General features: G+C 40.0%; 1 protein-coding gene across 13 annotated transcripts in view; it reads left to right on the plus strand.

The window, feature by feature from the left end:
- LOC124711044 (C-Jun-amino-terminal kinase-interacting protein 4) overlaps positions 1 to 24,015 on the plus strand; it is a 265,595-nt gene that overhangs the window by 6,004 nt on the left and 235,576 nt on the right. For 12 of the 13 annotated variants that reach the window (XM_047241003.1, XM_047241012.1, XM_047240972.1 and 9 more), the window contains exons 5-7: positions 3,980 to 4,088; positions 16,272 to 16,389; positions 16,459 to 16,550. In XM_047241003.1, coding sequence (XP_047096959.1) covers positions 3,980 to 4,088; positions 16,272 to 16,389; positions 16,459 to 16,550 — 319 coding nt within the window. The remainder of the gene's footprint in view (positions 1 to 3,979; positions 4,089 to 16,271; positions 16,390 to 16,458; positions 16,551 to 24,015) is intronic. The other variant, XM_047240982.1, reaches the window with a different exon arrangement.

Consider the following 24,015-nt stretch of genomic DNA (forward strand, 5'->3'; position numbering starts at 1 on the left):
GGACTGCATTTCCTTAGGATTCTTCCAGTGAATCTGTCTGGTATCTGCTTTACCGGTGATTAATTTTGTATGGTCATTCCATTTTAAATCACTCCTAATGCCTACTCCCAGATAATTTATGGAATTAACTGCTTCCAGTTGCTGACCTACTGTATAGTAGCCAAATGATAAAGGATCTTTCTTTCTATGTATTCGCAGCACATTACACTTGTCTACATTGAGATTCAATTGCCATTCCCTGCACCATGCGTCAATTCGTTGCAGATCCTCCTGCATTTCAGTACAATTTTCCATTGTTACAACCTCTCAATATACTACTGCATCATCCGCAAAAAGTCTCAGTGAACTTCCGATGTTATCCACAAGGTCATTTATATATATTGTGAATAGCAAAGGTCCTACGACACTCCTCTGCGGCACACCTGAAATCACTCTTACTTCGGAAGACTTCTCTCCATTGAGAATGACATACTGTGTTCTGTTATCTAGGAACTCTTCAATCCAGTCACACAATTGGTCTATAGTCCATATGCTGTTACTTTGTTCATTAAACGACTGTGGGGGAACTGTATCAAATGCCTTGCGGAAGCCAAGAAACAGGTCACCTACCTGAGAACCCATGTCTATGGCCCTCTTGAGTCTTGTGGACGAATAGTGCGAGCTGGGTTTCACACGATCGTCTTTTTCAAAACCCATGCTGATTCCTACGGAGTAGATTTCTAGTCTCCAGAAAAGTCATTATACTCGAACATAATACATGTTCCAGAATTCTACAACTGATCTTCGTTAGAGATACAGGTCTATAGTTCTGCACATCTGTTCTATGTCCCTTCTTGAAAATGGGGATGAACCCTGCCCTTTTCCAATCTTTTGGAAAGCTACTCTCTTCTAGAGACCTACGGTACACCGCTGCAAGAAGGGGGGCAAGTTCCTGCACATACTCTATGTAAAATCAAACTGGTATTCTAATCTCTACACTTTTAAACCATAGTCACACTATCCACATTAAAACCTCACCAGCAGCATTTCATGTTCTGCAGCAGCTAAGAGTAAGGGTATACCAGTTTGCATCATCTTTTTGTGAAAGTCTTCTCCTACATTATATGTCCTGGCTGCCAACTTGTCGACTGCTGCAACATGATAGTTACTCTTCATTGACCTGGTAATGATGTCTTGTGATATTAATAATTGGAGATGACAGTGAAGGTAAATTATAAACATTTTTGATACTTTACATAATCCATATGTTAACACTACTTGTTCCTGCCCACTCAATCATTGCAATAGTTTTTGCCAAATCTCGTATGTTGTCTTTCACATTTTCTACCATTGTTACATTCAGTATTTTTTAGTTTTTGAAAATGATACATCAAATTGGTACATGCCCAATATGGCAGCCAACTAATAAGCTTACCAATTTACAGATGATATGGTTTCAAAACAGTCATCCGATTCCAGAATGAGATTTTCACTCTGCAGCGGAGTGTGCACTGATACGAAACTTCCTGGCAGATCAAAACTGTGTGCTGGACCGAGACTGGAACTCGGGACCTCTGCCTTTCGCGGACAGGTGCTCTATCAACTGAGCTACCCAAGCACGACTCACGCCCCGTCACGACAGCTTTACTTCTGTCTTAGGCATCTGATTATCGGGATAGAAGTCCTTACCTGATTGTAGGCTACATCTGGTTGAATATGAAATGACTTGCTGTTCACTGCAGTGTGATGCCTGTTGATAACATTTCACAATATTATTAAGAAGTGATAGGTTTTCTAAAATGAACGTTTTTGTTTCAGTTAATGGTTCAATTGAGCTCTAATTGTTGATACATACTCTCACTTCTTAATCTGTATTCCAGTTCTGCTTTTGGTCTAAGGCTCATCACATTAGACCCAGTTTGTGATGGAAGAGACCCTCCATGCAACAGAAAGAAACTTGTATACAAAAGCTGTAAAACTAACAGGGCAGGTTCAAGAGCAGTTTTCCACACAAGCGACTTATCATTTGGCCTCTCCCCCTTTTCCCTTTACTCCTGATGACTGGGGTGGAGATGGCCATTGAAAGCTCGAGAATGTTATTCGAATTGACGTAACTGGAAAAGTGAAGATTTTATTCAAATGTTGCCCTTAGGCATCCTTGGCGCCCCACTCATCTTGATACCCCGAGTGGCTGCTACCAGTTGTGAACATCCTGTACAGAAATTGTAGTTTGTGGTGCCTTGGGTGCCCCTCTCAGCTTGGTGCCTCAAGCTGCAGCTTGTGTCGCTTGGGCCTTAAACTGGCCCTGAAAACAAAGCGTAGTGCTACATATAGAAATATGCTAAATGAAAAATGTTTGGCTGTCAAAAGGATAATGTGTGAAGCCTTAAGCAGCTTATATTATTGAAAGACCTCTCACAGAACCTCAAGAAATCTTGATTGTGTGTTGTAGCTATGAATGCCACCACAGTTACATGTCCAGCCAGCCGTGCATGACAAAGGAACTGAAACTGGTGGTAGTGAAGCAAAAGCAGAAAATCTGAACTCCCATTTTCAAATGTTCTTTTGTTAAGGAAGGTCCAGGAGTGCTGCGAAAGTTTAATTTTTGGACAGCTGTGAAGATGAGTAATGAAGATATTACTGTCAGTCATATTGAGAACAAGTGAAATCCCTGAAATTGAATGAGACCCCACAGCCAGATGGAATCCCTGGCAGATTCTGCATAGAATTCGCAGCTGAGGTGGCTCTTCCATTGAATGTGTATACTGTGTATCCCTTGACCCCCCCCCCCCCTTCCGCAAAAAAAAAAAAAATCTATGCCTACAAGCTGGGAAAAAGCACAGGTAACACCATATAAGGATAGTAGATGTTACCCGTAAAACACTTTGCTCTGTGGTCTGTAATAAAATTTTGTAACTGAGCTCTGATTGCCCCTTAGTATTATTATACCAGACCTGTTTTACTCCTCCATTACATCCTATTTGTTATTCTGACTGATTGCTTATTAATATTGCTTTCCCACATGCAGTCCCTTAATGGAAAATAACTAACAAGAAAAGCAGTGGTTTGTAGAAATGTGTTATATTTGCCAGTCAGACATTTCTTGCTAAGTATGTCATCCTACAGACTTCAACAAATATTTCCCAATAAATGAGTTCCATTAGTGCTGTTGATAGTACTGTCTGTCTGTGCCCTCTGGCAAAATTTCATGGAGTTACATAGCTTCAGTACAAGAGACATATGTAGAAATATCATATTTTATGAGAAATTTTAAACAAATGTTAATTGTTGTTTTCTTTATGGGCTACCTTATTTTCTTCACAAACTCATTTCATATAGTGCCATATGAAATAGTCAAACAAATTTATTTGTTCTTCAGTATGGTAGATTTGAATAGTTTATAATTAGTATAGCCCTATTTGATATCAGAGCTATTAATATGCTTTTGAGGTTCTTGTTCCATTCAGCTATAGATGTGATCAGCCAGTGGTGTTCTGAGCATCAATAACTTACAGTTATTGAAAATTATGTTGACAATAACAATTAAAATAGGGTCATATACATTTCAATTTGAGCGTCAGCAATATTCCTGTAAGACGATATGGCATTCTGATGATCGTCATTCTGCGATTCAGCATTCTGATGATCATCATTCTATTATACAAAATACTGTATTATTACAATAATTAATCCTCAGTTCAATTTTTTATCTGAACACACACATTATAGAAATGTATTTCTTTTATTAGTTGGTTTTGGTTCAATTGCAGATCCTTCTGGAAATCAAGACAACACAGCAAAATTAGTGGCACTTTCTGTAATGTTAAGCACCTATTTTACGTGGTCATGTAATTACTTTTATGAAAATCGTTTTCAGTATGGTTTTTGGGGATGGAAGATGTTATAAGCATCTTCATATGTACCTTATGTGTTATACACATATGACTCTTATTATATCCATTGTTAGTACCAATTGTAAATGATGATTCTTGATTTTCAGGATACCCGAATAGTGCCACTTGAAGATGCACTCCCCAAAGGCAAAGAGACTTCTGAAAAAGGTCAGCTAACTGATGCTGTGTCTTTGGAACATCGTGGCACTGTTACAAGTATGAACTAACACGCTGTAGTAGTGGTGATGTGTTTCTTGCTAACATGGAGACAGTATTGTAAATCGCATGAAATAGATACTTGGGTGTTATGGTCATCTGATATGATGATTTTATATTAAGACTTTTAGGCAGTTATTGTAATTCCACTGCATTTCTATCTTGAGCTACATTTTTCAACACCTGCTTCTTGGTAAAAGAAGGAATTATGCAGTGCCAGACTTCAAATAATAAGGTCTGGGTTTTTTTTCCCACTGATCCCATGGATTTTTTTTTTTCCTGTCTCATTACCTTATTCGCCTCTGACAATGACTTGTTACTGTGAAACATGCCAAGTTACATAAAGATGTGGCGTGTATATTTGACTGTGTGTGCCCATAGAACTGGCTGGGTAAGCCAACATAAATATCGGAGGGCAGTGGCACACCACTTTCAAAAGGACCAGGGCTGTTAAATCACGATGGTGGTCAAATCGGCATTTGAATTAATTACAGCTTTCAACTTTTTAAAGTCAGATGGATATTCATCATCATATTCATATTACATTTCTTTATTCACACAACAGATTGCTTCTTTTTCCTTAAACTATAGTCTAGGTAAGCATATGCAGTCAGATTGTAGCAATAAAACAGAAAATTTCCAAGGTTTTTTTTTTCCCTCAAAATTGTCAGCTGCTTCCAGAAGGCAAGCCTAATTAAGTAACGGTAATTTTCTTAGTTTTATCAGTTTTTGATTGACTGTGCTACACTGTGCAATCTTCGTGGTTCAGCCACTTCACTGTGACGTACCCCACTATTACCACAATCAGAACCGGCTACAGTGGCACAGTATAGTAGGCACGTACAATTACATGTTAAAACAGTGGTTATTTTGTTTTGCTGCCAATATTAGTGAATATTTGTCAACCAAATATTGCACAAAACAAATTTAACCTTGCTCTTTCAATTGGGCCCTTGAAAGTATGGTTGGGGTAACCTTTTGACACGCGCGCCAGACCCTAAGGCTCAACTTACATCAGTGGTTCAGAGTAAACTTCCAGTACACATTATTGTATATCATGTAAAATAAATGAGAAACATGACTATGAAAACCCTATTGAGTTAACAGTTATAATTTGTGAATTCTTTCTCCGACAGTTGGGCCCTCTATAAAATTGTTTAGATTTTGACTGGATCATTTCTTCAGTACACTTTGTTCATTGTATTGCAAGGTAGTATTTACTTTGTTTTCCTGGACTTCCATTCTAAAATTCAAGAATATTTCATTTTGAAACAGCATATTTTTAAATACTTGAGTAAAGTGCAGCATTATACAAACAACATGGTGGGCCATGAAAGTGGATTCCTTACTTTCTAAGATTGTTGTCTATTTTTTTACAGAGCCATTAATGTATGTCAAATAATGGATTAGAATTTGACCAAGGTTTGCCCCAAAATTAAATCTTCTTCTTCTCTCTCTTTTGTATGTCTTTCTGCCCACGTGCTTGATGTGGAAACTAACAGCTGTCCGAGGGTCAGAATTTTTCTGATATCTCTTTTTATGCTCATTTTTGGAACAGACCCCATAAATACAATATCCATTCTGGAACAAATCATTGAGTAGTGTTAATAGTCTTTCAGACAAATGTTAATATTCCTATTACATCATAATCTCCCATTTTTCTTTTCTTTGTACACAAGAAAAACTGCAATTATGGATTTATAATTTGTGATTGTTATTGCTGTGTAAGTATTGGATCTCTTGACAGTGTACAGGTTATGTCTTCTAATGGATGAATAACATTTATGGGATATTTCTTCACCCTGCTTTTGCTAAGTAAATTATAACTCAACATGTAAGTCTACATCTACATTCACAGTGTACTAAGCAAGTCACTGTGGAGGGTATCTTGTACCACAAGTAGCCATTTCCTGTCCTTTTCCACTTGCAAATAGAGAGAGGGAAAAAATGAATGTCTATATGCATCAGTATGAACCCCATTTTCTGTTATTTTCAAGTTCCTTACATGAAATGTATGTTGGCAGCAGTAGAATCGTTCTGTAGTCAACTTCCAATGCCAGTTCTCTAAATTTTTTCAGTTCCTTGAAAAGAACTTCACCTTCCCGCCAGGGATTCCCATTTGAGGTCGTGAAGCATCTCCACAATATTTGCATGTTGATTGAACCTATCAGTAACAAATCTAACAGTCTGCCTCTGAATTGCTTTGATATCTTCCTGTACACCACAGCATCTTCAGCAAACAGCCGCAGATTGCTGCTCAACCTGTCCATGTCTGTCATATCAGTTATGTTTATAGATAATAATAGTGGTCCTTTCACACTTCCCCTGGGATGCTCCTGACAGTGCCCCTGTCTCGCTATCGAGGAAAACATATTGGGCTTTATTACTTTTAAAGTCGTTGAGTCACTCGCATACCTTGGAACCTATTTCGTATGCTTGTACCTTCATTAATATTCTGCAGTCAGGCACTGTGTCAAATACTTTCTGCATATTTAGGCATACAGAATTTGCCTATGTCATTTATCTATAGTTCAGACGATAACTTATGTGAAAAGAGCAAACTGAGTTTCACACAAGTGATGCTTTCTAAATCTGTGCTGATATGTGGGCAGAATCCTTTCTCAAGCTTAGAGTATTCTTAAGAATTTTACAGCAAATTAATGTTAAGGATGTTTTGTCTCCAATTTTATGAGCCTGTTCTTTTACCCTTCTTATATACACTAGTCACCTGTTCTTTTTTCAAGTTCCTTGGGACTTAATGCTGGGTGAGAGATTCATGATAAATGCAAGCTAAGTAAGGGGTCATTGCCCTAGAATACTCACAGCAAATTAATGTTAAGGATGTTTTGTCTCCAATTTTATGAGCCTGTTCTTTTACCCTTCTTATATACACTAGTCACCTGTTCTTTTTTCAAGTTCCTGGGGACTTAATGCTGGGTGAGAGATTCATGATAAATGCAAGCTAAGTAAGGGGTCATTGCCCTAGAATACTCACTGTAAAACCAAATTGGGTTTCAGTCCATACCTAGCTACTTACTTGTTTTCAACTCTTTCAGTTGTTCTCTACACCAGGGGCACTTATTATTATGTCTTTCATGTGGGAATCTGTGCAATGGTTGAATGGTGGTGTGTTTGTACAATCCTCCTGCATGTATGATTTCTTAATTGTAAAATGTGTAAAACTTCATATTTAGTTTTGCTTAATTCTATTGCCACACCAGATTGGCCAGTGATTGACGAGATAGAAGCCTTCGATCCACTAAACGATTTTATGTGGGACCAGAATTTTCTAAAGTTCTCAGCAACATCTTTTGCTAAGATACAACAGTGATAGGTGTTACATGCTTTGCGCATCAGTCTTTTTACAGTTACAAGAATTTCTACAAATGTTTACCTGTTGTCATTTGCGTGTTCTGTTACGAACTGAGTGTGCAATAGTCTGTACTTCCTCAGTGATTACCGAATTTTATGTTTGTCCAGCATAGAATGTCATTATGTTATGAGGATAAATGATTACTCACCAAATAGTAGTACTGAGTAGCAGTTAGGTAAATAGATATGTAGAAAAGGAGGATGAAATGTTAAACCTTTAGAGAAGGCCCCCCCCTCCCCCCCATTTTTTTTTTGCTACAACAATGAACTCTGGTGGCGGTGGCAGCGGCAGCACAGCATGGTGTGTGTGTGTGTGTGTGTGTGTGTGTGTGTGTGTGTGTGTGTGTGTGTGTGTGTGTGAATGTCTCAGTGACATTATGGCCTATTATTTATTTTTGCTGCTTGGTGATTTGCTGGTATTCGTTAATTGGAAAATTATTTGATACTTTAATTTTTAAATTAATCTGTCTTTGTCTCTGTCTTGTTGGACTATTTTTCCACTTGTGACAAGTAATAAATTGAACAGCGTGTTACGGTAAATTTTGTTTGCACTCTCACTTAACTGTTCCCAAAAATATTCCATTTTGAATTTAATTCAGTGTTCCACTTTTTATTAATCACAACATCATTGTTTCTTGTTATTGTTGATTTTAAACACACAGACATACTTTGAGTCAAAATGATATTTATTTTCTTTTTTTGTAAGATGAAGAAATTAGTGGTTACACAGTAAAGAAGCTTTCTTGTGTTATAAGTGATGGGGAGGGACTGTAAGTAACAAAACAGAAATTGTTTTATTTATTATGTTCTGTGTTCAATTTGTTAATAGGATTTGTGGAAGAAAGGTTGCTGTGCGCTCTGTACTACTTAATTGCACATACCTGCATGCATTTCTTCCAGCATTGTTGTATGAACATTAAAAAATATTCCAGTATCTTCCTTGTAAATGTTCTTAATTCTTTTTAGTCAAACAATTAGCTTGTTATTCATCATCATCATCTCCAGTTGTGACCTAATATTAAGCAGCTTGAGAAAATATGGAGCCAGTTGAATAACCCAGACATTTTATAAATGAAAGACTGTTGACTCCCTTCATTTCAGTTATTTGAGCAAAGAATACATTGTGGAAAAATCAGTAACATCGTGGTAATGCTATTTAAGTAACTGGGCCAAAAAGATTAAAAATTATCAGTAACAGACTACTTGAACCAGTTAACAGTTTTAATTATTTAGGAAACCTAGTAAGTTACTAGCTTTATAGACATACAGGCAAGCTTTCGCAACCAACGGTTCCCTCTCCTTCCCTGATGAAGCAACCGTTGGTTGCGAAAGCTTGAATTTTGTGTGTATGTTTGTGTGCCTATCGACCTGCCAGCACTTTCATTTGGTAAGTCACACCATCTTTGTTTTTAGATATATTTTTCCCACGTGGAATGTTTCCCTCTATTTTAAATATATAACGTTCCACGTGGGAAAAAATATATCTAAAAACAAAGATGATGTGACTTACCAAACGAAAGCGCTGGCACATCGATAGACACACAAACAAACACAAACATACACACAAAATTCTAGCTTTCGCAACCAATGGTTGCCTCGTCAGGAAAGAGGGAAGGAGAGGGAAAGATGAAAGGATTTGGGTTTTAAGGGAGAGGGTAAGGAGTCATTCCAATCCTGGGAGTGGAAGGACTTACCTTGGGGGGAAAAAAGGACGGGTATACACTCGCGCGCACACACACACACACACATATCCATCCACACATATACAGACACAAGCAGACATATACAGAGGCAAAGAGTTAGGGCAGAGATGTCAGTCGAGGCAGAAGTGCAGAGGCAAAGATGTTGTTGAATGACAGGTGAGGTATGAGTGGCGGCAACTTGAAATTAGCGGAGATTGAGGCCTGGTGGATAACGGGAAGAGAGGATATATTGAAGAGCAAGTTCCCATCTCTGGAGTTCGGATAGGTTGGTGTTAGGGGAAGTATCCAGATAACCCGGACGGGGTAACACTGTGCCAAGATGTGTTGGCCGTGCACCAAGATATGTTTAGCCACAGGGTGATCCTCATTACCAACAAACACTGTCTGCCTGTGTCCATTCATGCAAATGGACAGTTTGTTGCTGGTCATTCCCACATAGAATGCGTCACAGTGTAGGCAGGTCAGTTGGTAGATCACATGGGTGCTTTCACACGTGGCTCTGCCTTTGATCGTGTACACCCTCCATGTTACAGGACTGGAGTAGGTGGTGGGAGGGTGCATGGGACAGGTTTTACACTGGGGGCAGTTACAAAGGTAGGAGCCAGGGGTAGGGAAGGTAGTTTGGGGATTTCATAGGGATGAACTAAGAGGTTACGAAGGTTAAGTGGACAGCGGAAAGACACTCTTGGTGGAGTGGGGAGGATTTCATGAAGGATGGATCTCATTTCAGGGCAGGATTTGAGGAAGTCTTATCCCTGCTGGAGAGCCACATTGAGAGTCTGATCCAGTCCCGGAAAGTATCCTGTCACAAGTGGGGCACTTTTGTGGTTCTTCTGTGGGAGGTTCTGGGTTTGAGAGGATGAGGAAGTAGCTCTGGTTATTTGCTTCTGTACCAGGTCGGGAGGGTAGTTGCGGGATGCGAAAGCTGTTGTCAGGTTGTTGGTGTAATGGTTCAGGGATTCCGGACTGGAGCAGATTCGTTTGCCACGAAGACCTAGGCTGTAGGGAAGGGACCATTTGATGTGGAATGGGTGGCAGCTGTCATAATGGAGGTACTGTTGCTTGTTGGTGGGTTTGATGTGGACGGACGTGTGAAGCTGGCCATTGGACAGGTGGAGGTCAACATCAAGGAAAGTGGCATGGGATTTGGAGTAGGACCAGGTGAATCTGATGGAACCAAAGGAGTTGAGGTTGGAGAGGAAATTCTGGAGTTCTTCCTCACTGTGAGTCCAGATCATGAAGATGTCATCAATGAATCTGTACCAAACTTTGGGTTGGCAGGCCTGGGTAACCAAGAAGGCTTCCTCTAAACGACCCATGAATAGGTTGGCTTACGAGGGGGCCATCCTGGCACCCATGGCTTTTCCCTTTAATTGTTGGTATGTCTGGTCTTCAAAAGTGAAGAAGTTGTGGGTCAGGATGAAGCTGGCTAAGGTAATGAGGAAAGAGGTTTTAGGTAGGGTGGCAGGTGATCGGCGTGAAAGGAAGTGCTCCATCGCAGCGAGGCCCTGGACGTGCGGGATATTTGTGTATAAGGAAGTGGCATCAATGGTTACAAGGATGGTTTCCGGGGGTAACGGATTGGGTAAGGATTCCAGGCGTTCGAGAAAGTGGTTGGTGTCTTTGATGAAGGATGGGAGACTGCATCTAATGGGTTGAAGGTGTTGATCTACGTAGGCAGAGATACGTTCTGTGGAGGCAGACAGTGTTTGTTGGTAATGAGGATCACCCTGTGGCTAAACATGCCTTGGTGCACGGCCAACACATCTTGGCACAGTGTTACACCATCCGGGTTATCTGGATACTTCCCACTAACACCAACCTATCCGAACTCCGGAGATGGGAACTTGCTCTTCAATATATCCTCTCTTGCCATTATCCACCAGGCCTCAATCTCCGCTAATTTCAAGTTGCCGCCACTCATACCTCACCTGTCATTCAACAACATCTTTGCCTCTGCACTTCCGCCTCGACTGACATCTCTGCCCAAACTCTTTGCCTCTGTATATGTCTGCTTGTGTCTGTATATGTGTGGATGGATATGTGTGTGTGTGTGCGTGAGTGTATACCCGTCCTTTTTTCCCCCCAAGGTAAGTCCTTCCACTCCCGGGATTGGAATGACTCCTTACCCTCTCCCTTAAAACCCAAATCCTTTCGTCTTTCCCTCTCCTTCCCTCTCCTTCCCTCTTTCCTGACGAGGCAACCGTTGGTTGCTAAAGCTAGAATTTTGTATGTATGTTTGTGTTTGTTTGTGTGTCTATCGACGTGCCAGTGCTTATATATATATCTGTGTGTGTGTGTGTGTGTGTGTGTGTGTGTGTGTGTGTGTGTGTGTGTGTGTGTGTGTGTGTGCGCGCGCGCGCGTGCCACTGTTAATAAAAGCTTAAAGAATAGAGTTAGAAAGGAAACAAACTTAAGTTTTATAAAACTATGCTGTAACATCTGTGTTGCACAGGACTGAAACTTGAGTTCTCACAAAGAGGGATAAGCAGCTGGAATAAGATTTCCAAGAACAATGAAAGGTTGCTCATGCCAAGGCTGGATTAAGAATGAACAAATTAGAGGAATGAGATTTTCACTCTGCAGCGGAGTGTGCGCTGCTATGAAACTACCTGGCAGATTAAAACTGTGTGCCGGACCGAGACTCAAACTTGGAACCTTTGCCTTTCGCGGGCAAGTGCTCTACCATCTCAGCTACCCAAGCACGATTCACAGCCCGTCCTCAGAGCTTCATATCTGCCAGCACTTGCCTGCGAAAGGCAAAAGTTCGAGTCTCGGTCCGGCACACAGTTTTAATCTGCCAGAAAGTTTCAACAAATTAGAGAACTGAATGTTGAAGGGATAAACAACACAGCAGGTGGAAAGAGCATGTGAGCAGAATGCCAGAAGAAAGATCGATGAAACAATTGTTGAGATAGTCAGAGAGGACAAAGAAGCTCTGTTGAGCCGAAAATGATAAGGGTTCTTCATCTCTGAGTAACTACTGCACCCTACATCCTTCTGAATCTGTTTAGTGTATTCTTGCCTTGGTCTCCCTCTACAATTTTTACCCTCCTCACTTCCCTGCAATACTAAATTGGTGATCCCTTGATGCCTCAGAACATGTCCTACCAACTGATCTCGTTTTCTAGTCAGGCTGTGCCACAAATTTCTCTTCTCCCCAATTCTATTCAGTACTTCCTCATTAGTTACGTGATCTACCCATCTAATCTTCAGCAGTCTGTAGCACCACATTTCGAAAACTTCTATTCTCTTCTTGTCAAAACTATTTATCATCCATGTTTCACTTCAATACATGGCTACACTCCATACAAATACTTTAAGAAAAGACTTCCAGACACTTAAATCTATACTTGATGTTAACAAATTCCTCTTTTTCAGAAACTCTTTCCTTGCCATAGCCAGTCTACGTTTTATATCCTCTCTGCTTCAACCATCATCAGTTATTTTGCTCCCCAAATAGCAAAACTCATGTACTACTTAAGCGTGTCATTTCCTAATCTAATTCCCTCAGCATCACCTGATTTAATTCTACTACATTCCATTATCCTTGTTTTGCTTCTGTTGATGTTCATCTTATATCCTCCTCTCATGACACTGTCCATGCCGTTCAACTGCTCTTCCAAGTCCTTTGCTGTCTCTGACAGAATTATAATGTCGTCGGTAAATCTCAAGGTTTTTATTTCTTCTCCGTAGACTTAATTCTTACTCCAAATTCTTCTCTTGTTTCCTTTACTGCTTGCTCAATATACAGTTTGAATAACATCGGGGATAGGCTACAACCCTGTCTCACTCCCTTCTCAACCACTGCTTCTCTTTCATGCCCCTCAATTCTTATGACTGCCATCTGGTTTCTGTACAAATTGTAAATAACCTTTCACTCCCTGTATTTGTCCCCTGCCACCTTCAGAACTTGAAAGAGAGTATTCCAGTCAACACTGTCAAAAGCTTTCTCTAAGTCTACAAATGCTAGAAACGTAGGTTTGCCTTTCCTTACTCTTATCTTCTTAGAAAAGTGGTAGGGTCAATATTGTGTCACGTGTTCCAAAACTTCTAGGGAATCCAAACTGATCTTCCCCGAGGTCTGATCTTGTTAGTAGTTTGCAGCCGTGAGTTATGAAACAGATAGTTTGGTAATTTTCACACCTGTCAACACTTGCTTTCTTTGGGGCTGGAATTATTATATTCTTCTTCAAGTCTGAGGGTATTTTGCCTGTCTCATATATTGTGCTCACCAGATGGTAGAGTTTTGTCTGGTTTGCCTCTCCCAAGGCTATCAGTAGTTCTAATGGAATGTTGTCTACTCCCAGGGTCTTGTCTCGACTTAGGTCTTTCATTGCTCTGTGTGACTCTTCACACAGTATCATATCTCCCATTTGATATTCAGCTACGTCCTCTTCCATTTCCATAATATTGCGCTCATGTACATCGCCCTTGTATAGACTCTCTATATACATGTGAAGATAGTAACTGTTCTTGCAGGAACAGATACCATTGATGACCGTGCAGCTTCTGTAGCATAAATGATAATTAATGGAAACCTTCAGCTGCCTATAGCTGACGGTTTCAATTACTCTTGATATTCATACAAGTGGTTGTCTTTTCTCCAAAGGTCTGTCTAATTTTCCTGTAGGCAGTATCTACCTTACCCCTAGTGATATGTGCCTCTACATCCTCGCATTTGTCCTCTAGCCATCCCTGCTTAGCCATTTTGCACTTCCTGTCGATCTCATTTCTGAGACGTTTGTATTCCTTTTTGGCTGCTTCATTTACTGCATTTTTATATTTTTTCCTTTTGTCAATTAAATTCAATATCTCTTCTATTACCATAGGATTTCTACTAGCCCTTGTCTTTTTACTTACTTGATCCTCTGCTGCCTTCACTGTTTCCTCTCCCAAAGCTATGCATTCTTCTTCTACTGTATTTCTTTCCCCCGTTCTTGTCAATCATTCCCTAATGCTCTCTCTGAAAGAAAGTCTCTGCAACCTCTGGTTCTTTCAGTTTATCCAGGTCCCATCATCTTAAATTCCTATGTTTTTGCAGTTTCTTCAGATTTAATCTACAGTTCACAACCAATAGATTGTGGTCAGAATCCACATCTGTCCCTGGAAATGTTTTACAATTTAAAACATGGTTCATAAATATCTGTCTTACCATTACATAATCTATCTGAAACGTTCCAGTGTCTCCAGACCTCTTACATGTATACAGCCTTCTTTCATGATTCTTAAACCAAGTGTTAGCTATGATTAAGTTATGCTCTGTGCAGGATTCTACCAGGTGTCTTCCTCTTTCACTCTTTACCCCCATTCTGTATTCACCTACTACTTTTCCTTCTCTTCCTTTTCCTACTATTGAATTCCAGTCCACCATGACTATTAAATTTTCATCTCGCTTCACTATCGGAATAATTTCTTTTATCTCATTGTACATTTCTTCAATCTCTTTGTCATCTGTGGAGCTAATTGGCATATAAACTTGTGCTACTGTGGTTGGCATGGGCTTCGTGTCTATCTTTGCTACAATAATGTGTTCACTATGCTGTTCACGGTAGCTTACCCTAGCTTCTATTTTTTAATTCATTATTAAGCCTACTCCTGCATTACCGATATTTGATTTTGTATTTATAACCCAGTATTCACTTGACCAGTAGTCTTGTTCCTCCTGACACTGAGCTTCACTGATTCCCACTATATCTAGCTCTAACCTATCCATTTCCCTTTTAAAATTATCTAACCTACCTGCCCGATTAAGGGAGCTGACATTCCATGCTCCGATTCATAGAACGCCAGTTTTGTTTCTCCTGATAACAACGTCCTTGTGAGTAGTCCCCACCCGGAAAACTGAATAGGGGACTATTTTACCTCTGGAATATTTTTCCCAAGAAGACATGCCATCATCATTTAACCATACAGTCGAGTTGCATGGCCTCGGGAAAAATTAAGAGTGTAGTTTTCCCTTGCTTTCGGTCATTCACAGTACCAGCACAGCAAGGTCATTATGCTAATGTTACAAGGCTTGATAAGTCAATCATCCAGACTGTTGCCCCTGCACTACTGAAAAGGCTGCTGCCTGTCTGCATGAACCACACGTTTGTCTGGCCTCTCAACAGATACCCTCCCGTTGTGGTTGTACCTACGGTACAACTATCTGTATCACTCAGGCATACAAGTTTCCCCACCAACAGCAAGATCTATGGTTCATGGGAGGAGGATTTTAATGCTGCCAAGTTTTTATTTCTGTACATCTTTCAAGCAAAGATTCCATCATCATTGTTTTCAAGATTTACTTTAGGCTTCTCAACATCACTGAATAGCATAGTGTGAATCTTGGAAACCCTGACAATGGAACTCTCACTCTTAAATATCTATTGGAAATAAAAACCCAAAATACAGACAGTCAGTGGGCTTTTATGCATAAAATATGTCTTTCATAGTGTCTGTGCGCCACATGGAACAATTGGGAGTTAATAAAAAATAAAGAATTGAATAACTTTGTTGAGAGTAACATTTTGTAACTTCATATTTCAGTGTTTACAAAAACTTTGTGTGATATTGCTAACTGCAGAACAGTGGTCAGCATGAGCTGCATGACCATTTTATAAACATAGTTATTGGTGGATAACGCAGCACTATGCTTCTTAGAGTTTGAAAATTGTACTGCATTCCCAGTTATTGCTTGTTTGTACATTGTAGGTACTATGGTATGTGATGATATGATCACCCCAATTGTCAAAGATTCCTTTAATTGTCACATTTGGATAGGAAGTCTCCAGACAATCATGTGTATTTCATTTGTACATCATCATCATCACTGTTTCAGGAATGTAACAGCATCCTGAGAATTAATTAGAATTCTTTTGATATTTCTCATCTTAACAAAACATTTCTAATACTTCACTAACATTTTGTTTTGCATAGATATTTACCTTGTTGAAAAACTGGCCTGAGATTCCAATTAAATTCATCGATTATGTTACATTTAACTGTTATGTCAGATTGTTTCTTAGAAACTATCTTCCTTTACTTTCTGGTTTGAATTATATAATGAATATATTGTATTCATTTAATTCAAATATACTGAGAAAAGTGTTCTTGTATTAAACAGGAGGAGGCTGGGTTGATGGACTTACACCAAGCACAAAGGATTCAACACCGGAACTGGAAGATGTAGAGGGAATGTCAACGACAGTTGTTTCTCCAATAGGCCGGAGCAAGACAAAGAGGTGTGTACTTTTGAATGTTGTGATATGTGGCAAAACATACAGTTGCTGCTAATAGGCCTGTTATTTCAGAGAGCAGCGAAGTGGGAATACGTTGTACCAGGAATTGAGTTTTCAAGATGCAGAAGCACTTGGTGAAATGGATGAAGGGGCAGATATTACAGGTATAGTATTTGCTTAAAGTAGTGATATATAACACTGTTGTTTAATGTGAACAGTCTACTTCAGAGACTGAGTGTATTACCTGTCTGCACTTGTACTGGAACAGGCCTAGGGACCCACTCAACCCAACAAGAACAGCCGACTCCAGTTTTTAAACTGATGCAACAGAGATATTATAAATTTTTATTTGAGGAGCATCCACAACAATTCTGCAACATGTTCATGGTAAACAAACCTGCCATAGTTGTAAAATACGTTAGTGACTGAAGTCTTGCCAGGCAGAAGTCTCTATGCACTACCATGGTTTCAAGATCTTAGCCTCATCATCAGATGTATCTGAAATCCAGCAGTAGTAAGGCATCAAGTCCATGCCCAAACAACAAGTAGGCATGCATCTACTATAGCAGCTATTGCTGTCAAATTATATCTAATTTAGAGGCTGGGGTAGTAACATATCTCCTATCAAAGTGTGACCTTTGCTGGTCCTAAAAGTAATTTATTTTGAAATTGGGAGCATGTATTTGTTTGTCCAGTTATGGTAAATGTAGCAGGTAGTGCTCGACTGACCACTGCTCTTACGGCATTTATCTCAGTCAGATGGCTTGTAAGAATAAGCTAATGCCTAGCTAAGCTAGATAGTGGAGTGAGGTGGCCTATCTTAGGTGAACACCTTACAACCTCTATATGCAGTGAGGACAGTCCCCTGAGGTTTCCCAAAAAGCCAACACCAGCCGGTAATTCTAGACACGTGAATTCAAATTCCTCTAATCAGATCAATGTCTAGACCAAGATGGAACTACAGAAAAGCAGACTGGACTAAATTCTCCAAAGAACTTGATAAAGTGATCAGATGGATCCCCCCACTAAGTGAAAATTTTGAAAGATTCGTCAGAGCAGTTTCAACAACAGCAAACAAAATGTGTGCCTAGAGGATTCCGGAGAGAATATATCCCAGTCTGGAGTAATGACTGCGAAAAACTCTTTATCAGTCCTATTTAACCACCAGTGACAGTGGAACTGCTACGGAACTCCCTAAGACACCTTGATAAAGCTTGTAAAGAGTGCTGGTAGTAAAACACAAAGTCTGGATTTTAAGAGGTCAAGCAGAGAGGTATGGAACCTCTCGAGAAGACTGGGAGGAGGTCGACCACCCACCCAAAAAGATCCTGAAGTAACACCAGACCAGACTGCGAATAGAATAAGTTCTTGCTCTCCAAAGTGCCCCCACTTAAGCCACACCAAAGAATGGTTAAGAAAAAGCTTAGAAACCTGAAGTAGAAGGCACCCAACAAGTCGGAGTACCCCAGAGACTTCATTGTAGATAAGATCACTGCAGCAGTCAAAGGAATGAAAAAAGGCTAAGCTCCAGGATTTGATGGGATACACCCAGAGTTCCTCATCTGTTGTGGTAAAAGGACACATAGATGGCTTGCAAGTTTCTTCACCAATATTATGCTATCAGGAAAAATTCCAAAAGCATTCAATAGAACAAAAATCGTAGCAATACCGAAGCTGGGTAAACCAGCGAAAAAAACTGCTAGCTATCGTCCAGTCACCCTCGTGAGCTTCTCCTACAAGTTTTGGAAAGAATCATCCTCAACCGAATTGGTTGAAAGATCCATGAAGTTATTCTCATCGATCAGGCAGGATTCAGACCAAACAGAAACTGCGGATACAAAGTGCTCAGCCTAACTACACACATAGAAGCTGGATTCCAACGTCGCCTTAAAACATCAGTGGCTTTAATTGGTCTTACAGCTGCCTATGATACAGTATGGAGACAAGGACTCTTGCACAAACTTGCCAGTGTTATACACTGCCAAACCACAATCAGGCTCATAAACAACATGCTGTCTGAGAGACACTACCTAGTAGTCCATGGCAACCAACTATGCAGGAAGAAGAAAGGTGATAGGTCTTCCGCAAGGCTCAATTTGGCACCAATCCTGTTCAACTTGTACACATCTGACCTCCCTGAAACAGAGTCAAGGAAGGTCATCTATGCAGACGATCTGGTCTTGGCCACCCAACAGAGAACAATTGAAGCTGGTGAGGAGATCCTATCCGCAGATCTAAGCACAGTAGATGATACTTCAATAAGTGTAGACTGATACCAAAACCAACGAAGACTGAAGTCAGCTCCTTTCACCTTAACAGCAGAATGGCCAATGTGAAGTTGAATGTCACTTTCAGTCGTCAGGTCCTCCACCATCGAGACTCTCCAAAATATCTAGGAGTGACTCTTGATAGAACCCTCTCTTACAGGAAGCACATAGAAAACACCGCATCAAAGCTGAGGTCACGCAATATCATCATACGGAAGCTGAGTGATACCTCATGGGACACAAGAGCTACGACACTGTGATGCACTGCCTTAGGGCTGGTCTGCTCTGTTATCAAATATTGTGCCCCAGTGTGGCTTAATAGCACATATGTGAGAAAAATTGATGTGGAGCTAAATGCAGCAATGCAGATCTAAGCGCAGACTACATCAGATCTACTCCTCTGTAGTGGTTGCCATCTCTAACAAGGGAACCTCCCCATCGCACCCCCCCCTCAGATTTAGTTATAAGTTGGCACAGTGGACAGGCCTTGAAAAACTAAACACAGATCAATTGAGAAAACAGGAAGAAGTTGTGTGGAACTATGAAAAAAAAGCAAAATATACAAACTGAGTAGTCCATGGTCAGGACAGGCAACATCAAGGCGAATGTGGGTTCAGGGGCGCCGTGGTCTCGTGGTTAGCGTGAGCAACTTCGGAATGAGAGGTCCTTGGTTCAAGTCTGCCCTCTGGTGAAGAGTTTAATTTTTTATTTTCAGACAATTATTATCTGTCCGTTCGATGCGATCACTTTTTTTGGGAATGATTATCACATCCACAAGAAAACCTAAATCAGGCAAGGCAGAAGAATCTTTTTACCCATTCGCCAAGTGTACAAGTTAGGTGGGTCGACAACATATTCCTGTCATGTGACGCACATGCCGTCACCAGTGTTGAATAGAATACATCACACGTGTTTTCCTGTGGAGGAATCGGTTGACCTATGACCTTCCGATCAAATGTTTTCGGTTCCCATTGGAGAGGCACGTACTTTCGTCTACTAATCGCACGGTTTTGCAGTGCGGTCGCAAAACACAGACACTAAACTTATTACAGTGAACAGAGACGTCAATGAACTAACGGACAGATCATAACTTTGCGAAAATAAAAAAAGTAAAATTTTCAGTCGAGGGAAGACTTGAACCAAGAACCTCGCACTCCACAGCTGCTCACGCTAACCACAGGACCATGGCACTCCTGAGTGCAGACGTCCCTTGATGTTGCATATCATGCACATGGGCTACTCAGTTTGTATATTTTGCTTATTTTTTTCATAGTTCCACACAACTTCTTCCTGTTTTCTCGATTGATCTGTGTTCAGTTTTTCAAGATCTATCCACTGTGCCAACTTATAACTAAATCTGAGGGGTGTGCGATGGGAAGGTTCCCTTGTAAGCAACACTGCGCCACCAGACCTCCAAAGACAGAATGCCCTCCTTAAGGAATACCAAAAATTACTTAAAATCTCCGACCTTCCAATGCACTCTGACATTCCTGCACTCCGAATGAACCAATTAAAATCTAGGCAGCCATCTGTCCTACTGGCAGAATCACTATAGGCAGCTACTTTCAGTATCAACAAAAAGTGGACAGAAATGTGGAACACTATTGCCCATGAGGAACATCAAACCCTCCAAAGACCTGACACATGACCAGACGGTATGGAACTAACACAGCGTGCCTTGAAAACAATTAATCGGATCCGCACGGGCCATAGCATCTGTGCTGATGGGGAAGGGCTTCATCTTCTCAATGTGACTGTGGAAATGAACACCAGACAATCCATCACATTGTAACAAGCTGTAGCAGAAGAGTCTACCATGGGAACTTGGAAGATTTCTTTGAAGTGACAGAGGCAGCCCTTGAATGGATTGACAAATTAGATATGAATTTATAGACTTATTTTTTAAATTATAAAATTAATATATTTCTATAAAATTTTGTAAAACTGTGCAATCCACAATTGTTAGTCGCTGTTCATACGTAATGCCATAGGCCATAGGTAGCACCTGGAACCTGTTTGTCAGGCTAACCTGGAGGTTAATAACTTTTCGGTAGCAAGGCTTGATTTGTTAAACAAGATAATGAATTTGAAGCCTTATAGTTAACAATTTTTTCACATGGCTATCAATTATTGTTAATAATTATATTGTCAGTGGAAGAATAAACATGGGGGAGAACTTCTTAACCCTTACATATTGTGATAATGTATTTTCTGAATAAATCTCACGTTTATAAAATACATGAAAGATGTAGCATTTCTCAAAAGAGGCCACTTGTGGTTTAATCTGTGCCAACATTGTAACAGTAACTGGCACTGGAGCAGTAGTCAGTCAGTACCTAGACCTTGATTAAGTAACAACTTCGCAGTCTCTTTGTAAAGTGTAGCTGTTTTTCTGTAACTGTGAATATGCAAGAATGTTTTGAAATCGTGATGCACTCAGAAAACCTAACTCGTACAGTTGTATAGAACCATTTATGAACTGTTTTAGTGAATGTAGGAGTTGCAATACATTTGCGTAATGACATCAATCTTTTGTTTAAAGTGTATTGTATGTTGCACTGGGTTGGGTATATCTATTCAGTGAGAACTATTACCTAACGTTCTATCCAAAGTAGGGCAGAAGAGAAACTGTCAGCAGTGAGTTGAACTAGTCTAATTATAGGGTAGGCTCATGGTATTGTAATGGACAACTTCTTGAGTTTGAGTCGTGTGCATTAGGTTTTGAGTGAGTGATTGGCATAGATATGCAGAGACAGCCAGTCTGAATTATGTTTCAGAAACTGTAGATTTGGTGAAACAAGGCAGCACATCCAGAGATTTGAAGCTATGTCACTAATGTGTGTGTCTTCTAGTTGTGCTGCACTTGGCTCTGTTTCAGTGACTATTAAGTGGGTGCTCATGTTTGATTCAGATATTTTAATATCCATTTAGAAAATATATTGAAGTGCCTGTGAAGAGTGATAAAAGGAAAATGCTGTAGCATTCACTGCAAAGTGTTATCCCTGGATATTTTCTGAAATATTTTTGTTTTTATATAGTCACTTAATGTCTTGCAGATATGATGAATGGCTGGCACGTAAAAGGATTGAATAATTTGTATTGAAACTTTTGATAAAAACAGTCTTCATTCATTTTACAATGTTGTTTAGGTTTTGATTTATGAACAATTTTTCTTCCAAATTTGTCGTACCTTTCTGTTCATCAAACACAGAATTCCTATGATTCCTTTGCAAGAGACAGGGTTTCACTGTTGAATGTGGGCTATTTTTTAAAACATTGTATGTATTGTGATGAAAAACTACTTTTCTGGCCTATATTTCACACACTATATCTGCCCACATTAAAAAATACTGCCTACAACACAAACTGTCATTTGGTAGCTACATTATGTGCACCTTAATGTTTTTGCATCCCATTGACTGACCAATTAGATTTTGGATGTGCAGCTGCAGAAACTCCATTTCTTCAACCTATTTCAGTCGTGTACATCTATTGGTTATGAACTGTAGATTAAAACTGAAGAAACTGCAAAAAGGTGGGAATTTGAGGAGATGGGACCTGGATAAACTGAAAGAACCAGAGGTTGTAGAGAGCTGCAGGGAGAGCATTAGGGAACAATTCACAAGAATGGGGGAAAGAAATACAGTAGAAGAAGAATGGGTAGCTTTGAGAGATGAAATAGTGAAGGTAGCTGAGGATCAAGTAGGTAAAAAGACAAGGGCTAGTAGAAATCGTCGGATAACAGAAGAGATATTGAATTTAATTGATGAAAGGCGAAAATATAAAAATGCAGTAAATGAAGCAGGCAAAAAGGAATACAAATGTCTCAAAAATGAGATCAACAGTAAGTGCAAAATGGCTAAGCAGGGATGGCTAGAGGACAAATTTAAGGATGTAGAGGCGCATATCAGTAGGGGTAAGATAGATACAGCCTACAGGAAAATTCAAGAGACCTTTGGAGAAAAGAGAACCACTTGCATGAATATCAAGAGCTCAGATGGAAACCCAGTTCTAAGCAAAGAAGGGAAAGCAGAAAGGTGGAAGGAGTACAAAGAGGGTCTATACAAGGGCGATGTTCTTGAGGACAATATTATCGAAATGGAAGAGAATGTAGATGAAGATGAAATAGGAGATATGATACTGCGTGAAGAGTTTGGCAGAGCACTGAAAGACCTAAGTCGAAACAAGGCCCCAGGAGTAGACAACATTCCATTAGAACTATTGACAGCCTTGGGAGAGCCAGGCCTAACAAAACTCTACTATCTAGTGGGTAAGATGTGTGGGACAGGTGAAATACCCTCAGACTTCAAGAAGAATATAATAATTCCAATCCCAAAGAAAGCAGGTGTTGACAGATGTGAAAATTACTGAATTATCAGTTTAATAAGCCACAGGTGCAAAATACTAACACGAATTCTTTACAGACGAATGGAAAAACTGGTAGAAGCCGACCTCGGGGAAGATCAGTTTGGATTCTGTAGAAATGTTGGAACATGTGAGGCAATACTGACCCTACGACTTATCTTAGAAAATAGATTAAGGAAAGGCAAACCTATGTTTCTAGCATTTGTAGACTTAGAGAAAGCTTTTGACAGTGTTGACTCGAATACTCTCTTTCAAATTCTGTAGGTGGCAGGGGTAAAATACAGGGAACGAAAGGCTATTTACAATTTGTACAGAAACCAGATGGCAGTTATAAGAGTCGAGGGACATGAAAGGGAAGCAGTGGTTGGGAAGGGAGTGAGACAAGGTTGTAGTATCTCCCCGATGTTATTCAATCTGTATATTGAGCAAGCAGTAAAGGAAACAAAAGAAAAAATCGGAGTAGGAATTAAAATCCATGGAGAAGAAATAAAAACTTTGAGGTTTGCCAACAACATTGTAATTGTGTCAGAGACAGCAAAGGACCTGGAAGAGCAGCTCAACGAAATGGACAGTGTCATGAAAGGAGGATATAAGATGAACATCAACAGAAGCGAAACGAGGATAATGGAATGTAGTCGAATTAAATCGGGTGGTGCTGCGGGAATTAGATTAGGAAATGAGAGGCTTAAAGTAGTAAATGAGTTTTGCTATTTGGGGAGCAAAATAACTGATGATGGTCGAAGAAGAGAGGCTATAAAATGTAGACTGGCATTGACAAGGAAAGTGTTTCTGAAGAAGAGAAATTTGTTAACCTCGGGTATAGATTTAAGTGTCAGGAACTCGTTTCTGAGAGTATTTGTATGGAGTGTAGCCATGTTTGGAAGTGAAACGTGGACGATAAATAGTTTAGACAAGAAGAGAATAGAAGCTTTCGAACTGTGGTGCTACAGAAAAGTGCTGAAGACTAGATGGGTTGATTACATAACTAACGAGGAGG

The sequence above is a fragment of the Schistocerca piceifrons genome, chromosome 1 (genome assembly GCF_021461385.2).
Source record: "Schistocerca piceifrons isolate TAMUIC-IGC-003096 chromosome 1, iqSchPice1.1, whole genome shotgun sequence".
Lineage (NCBI taxonomy): Eukaryota > Metazoa > Arthropoda > Insecta > Orthoptera > Acrididae > Schistocerca > Schistocerca piceifrons.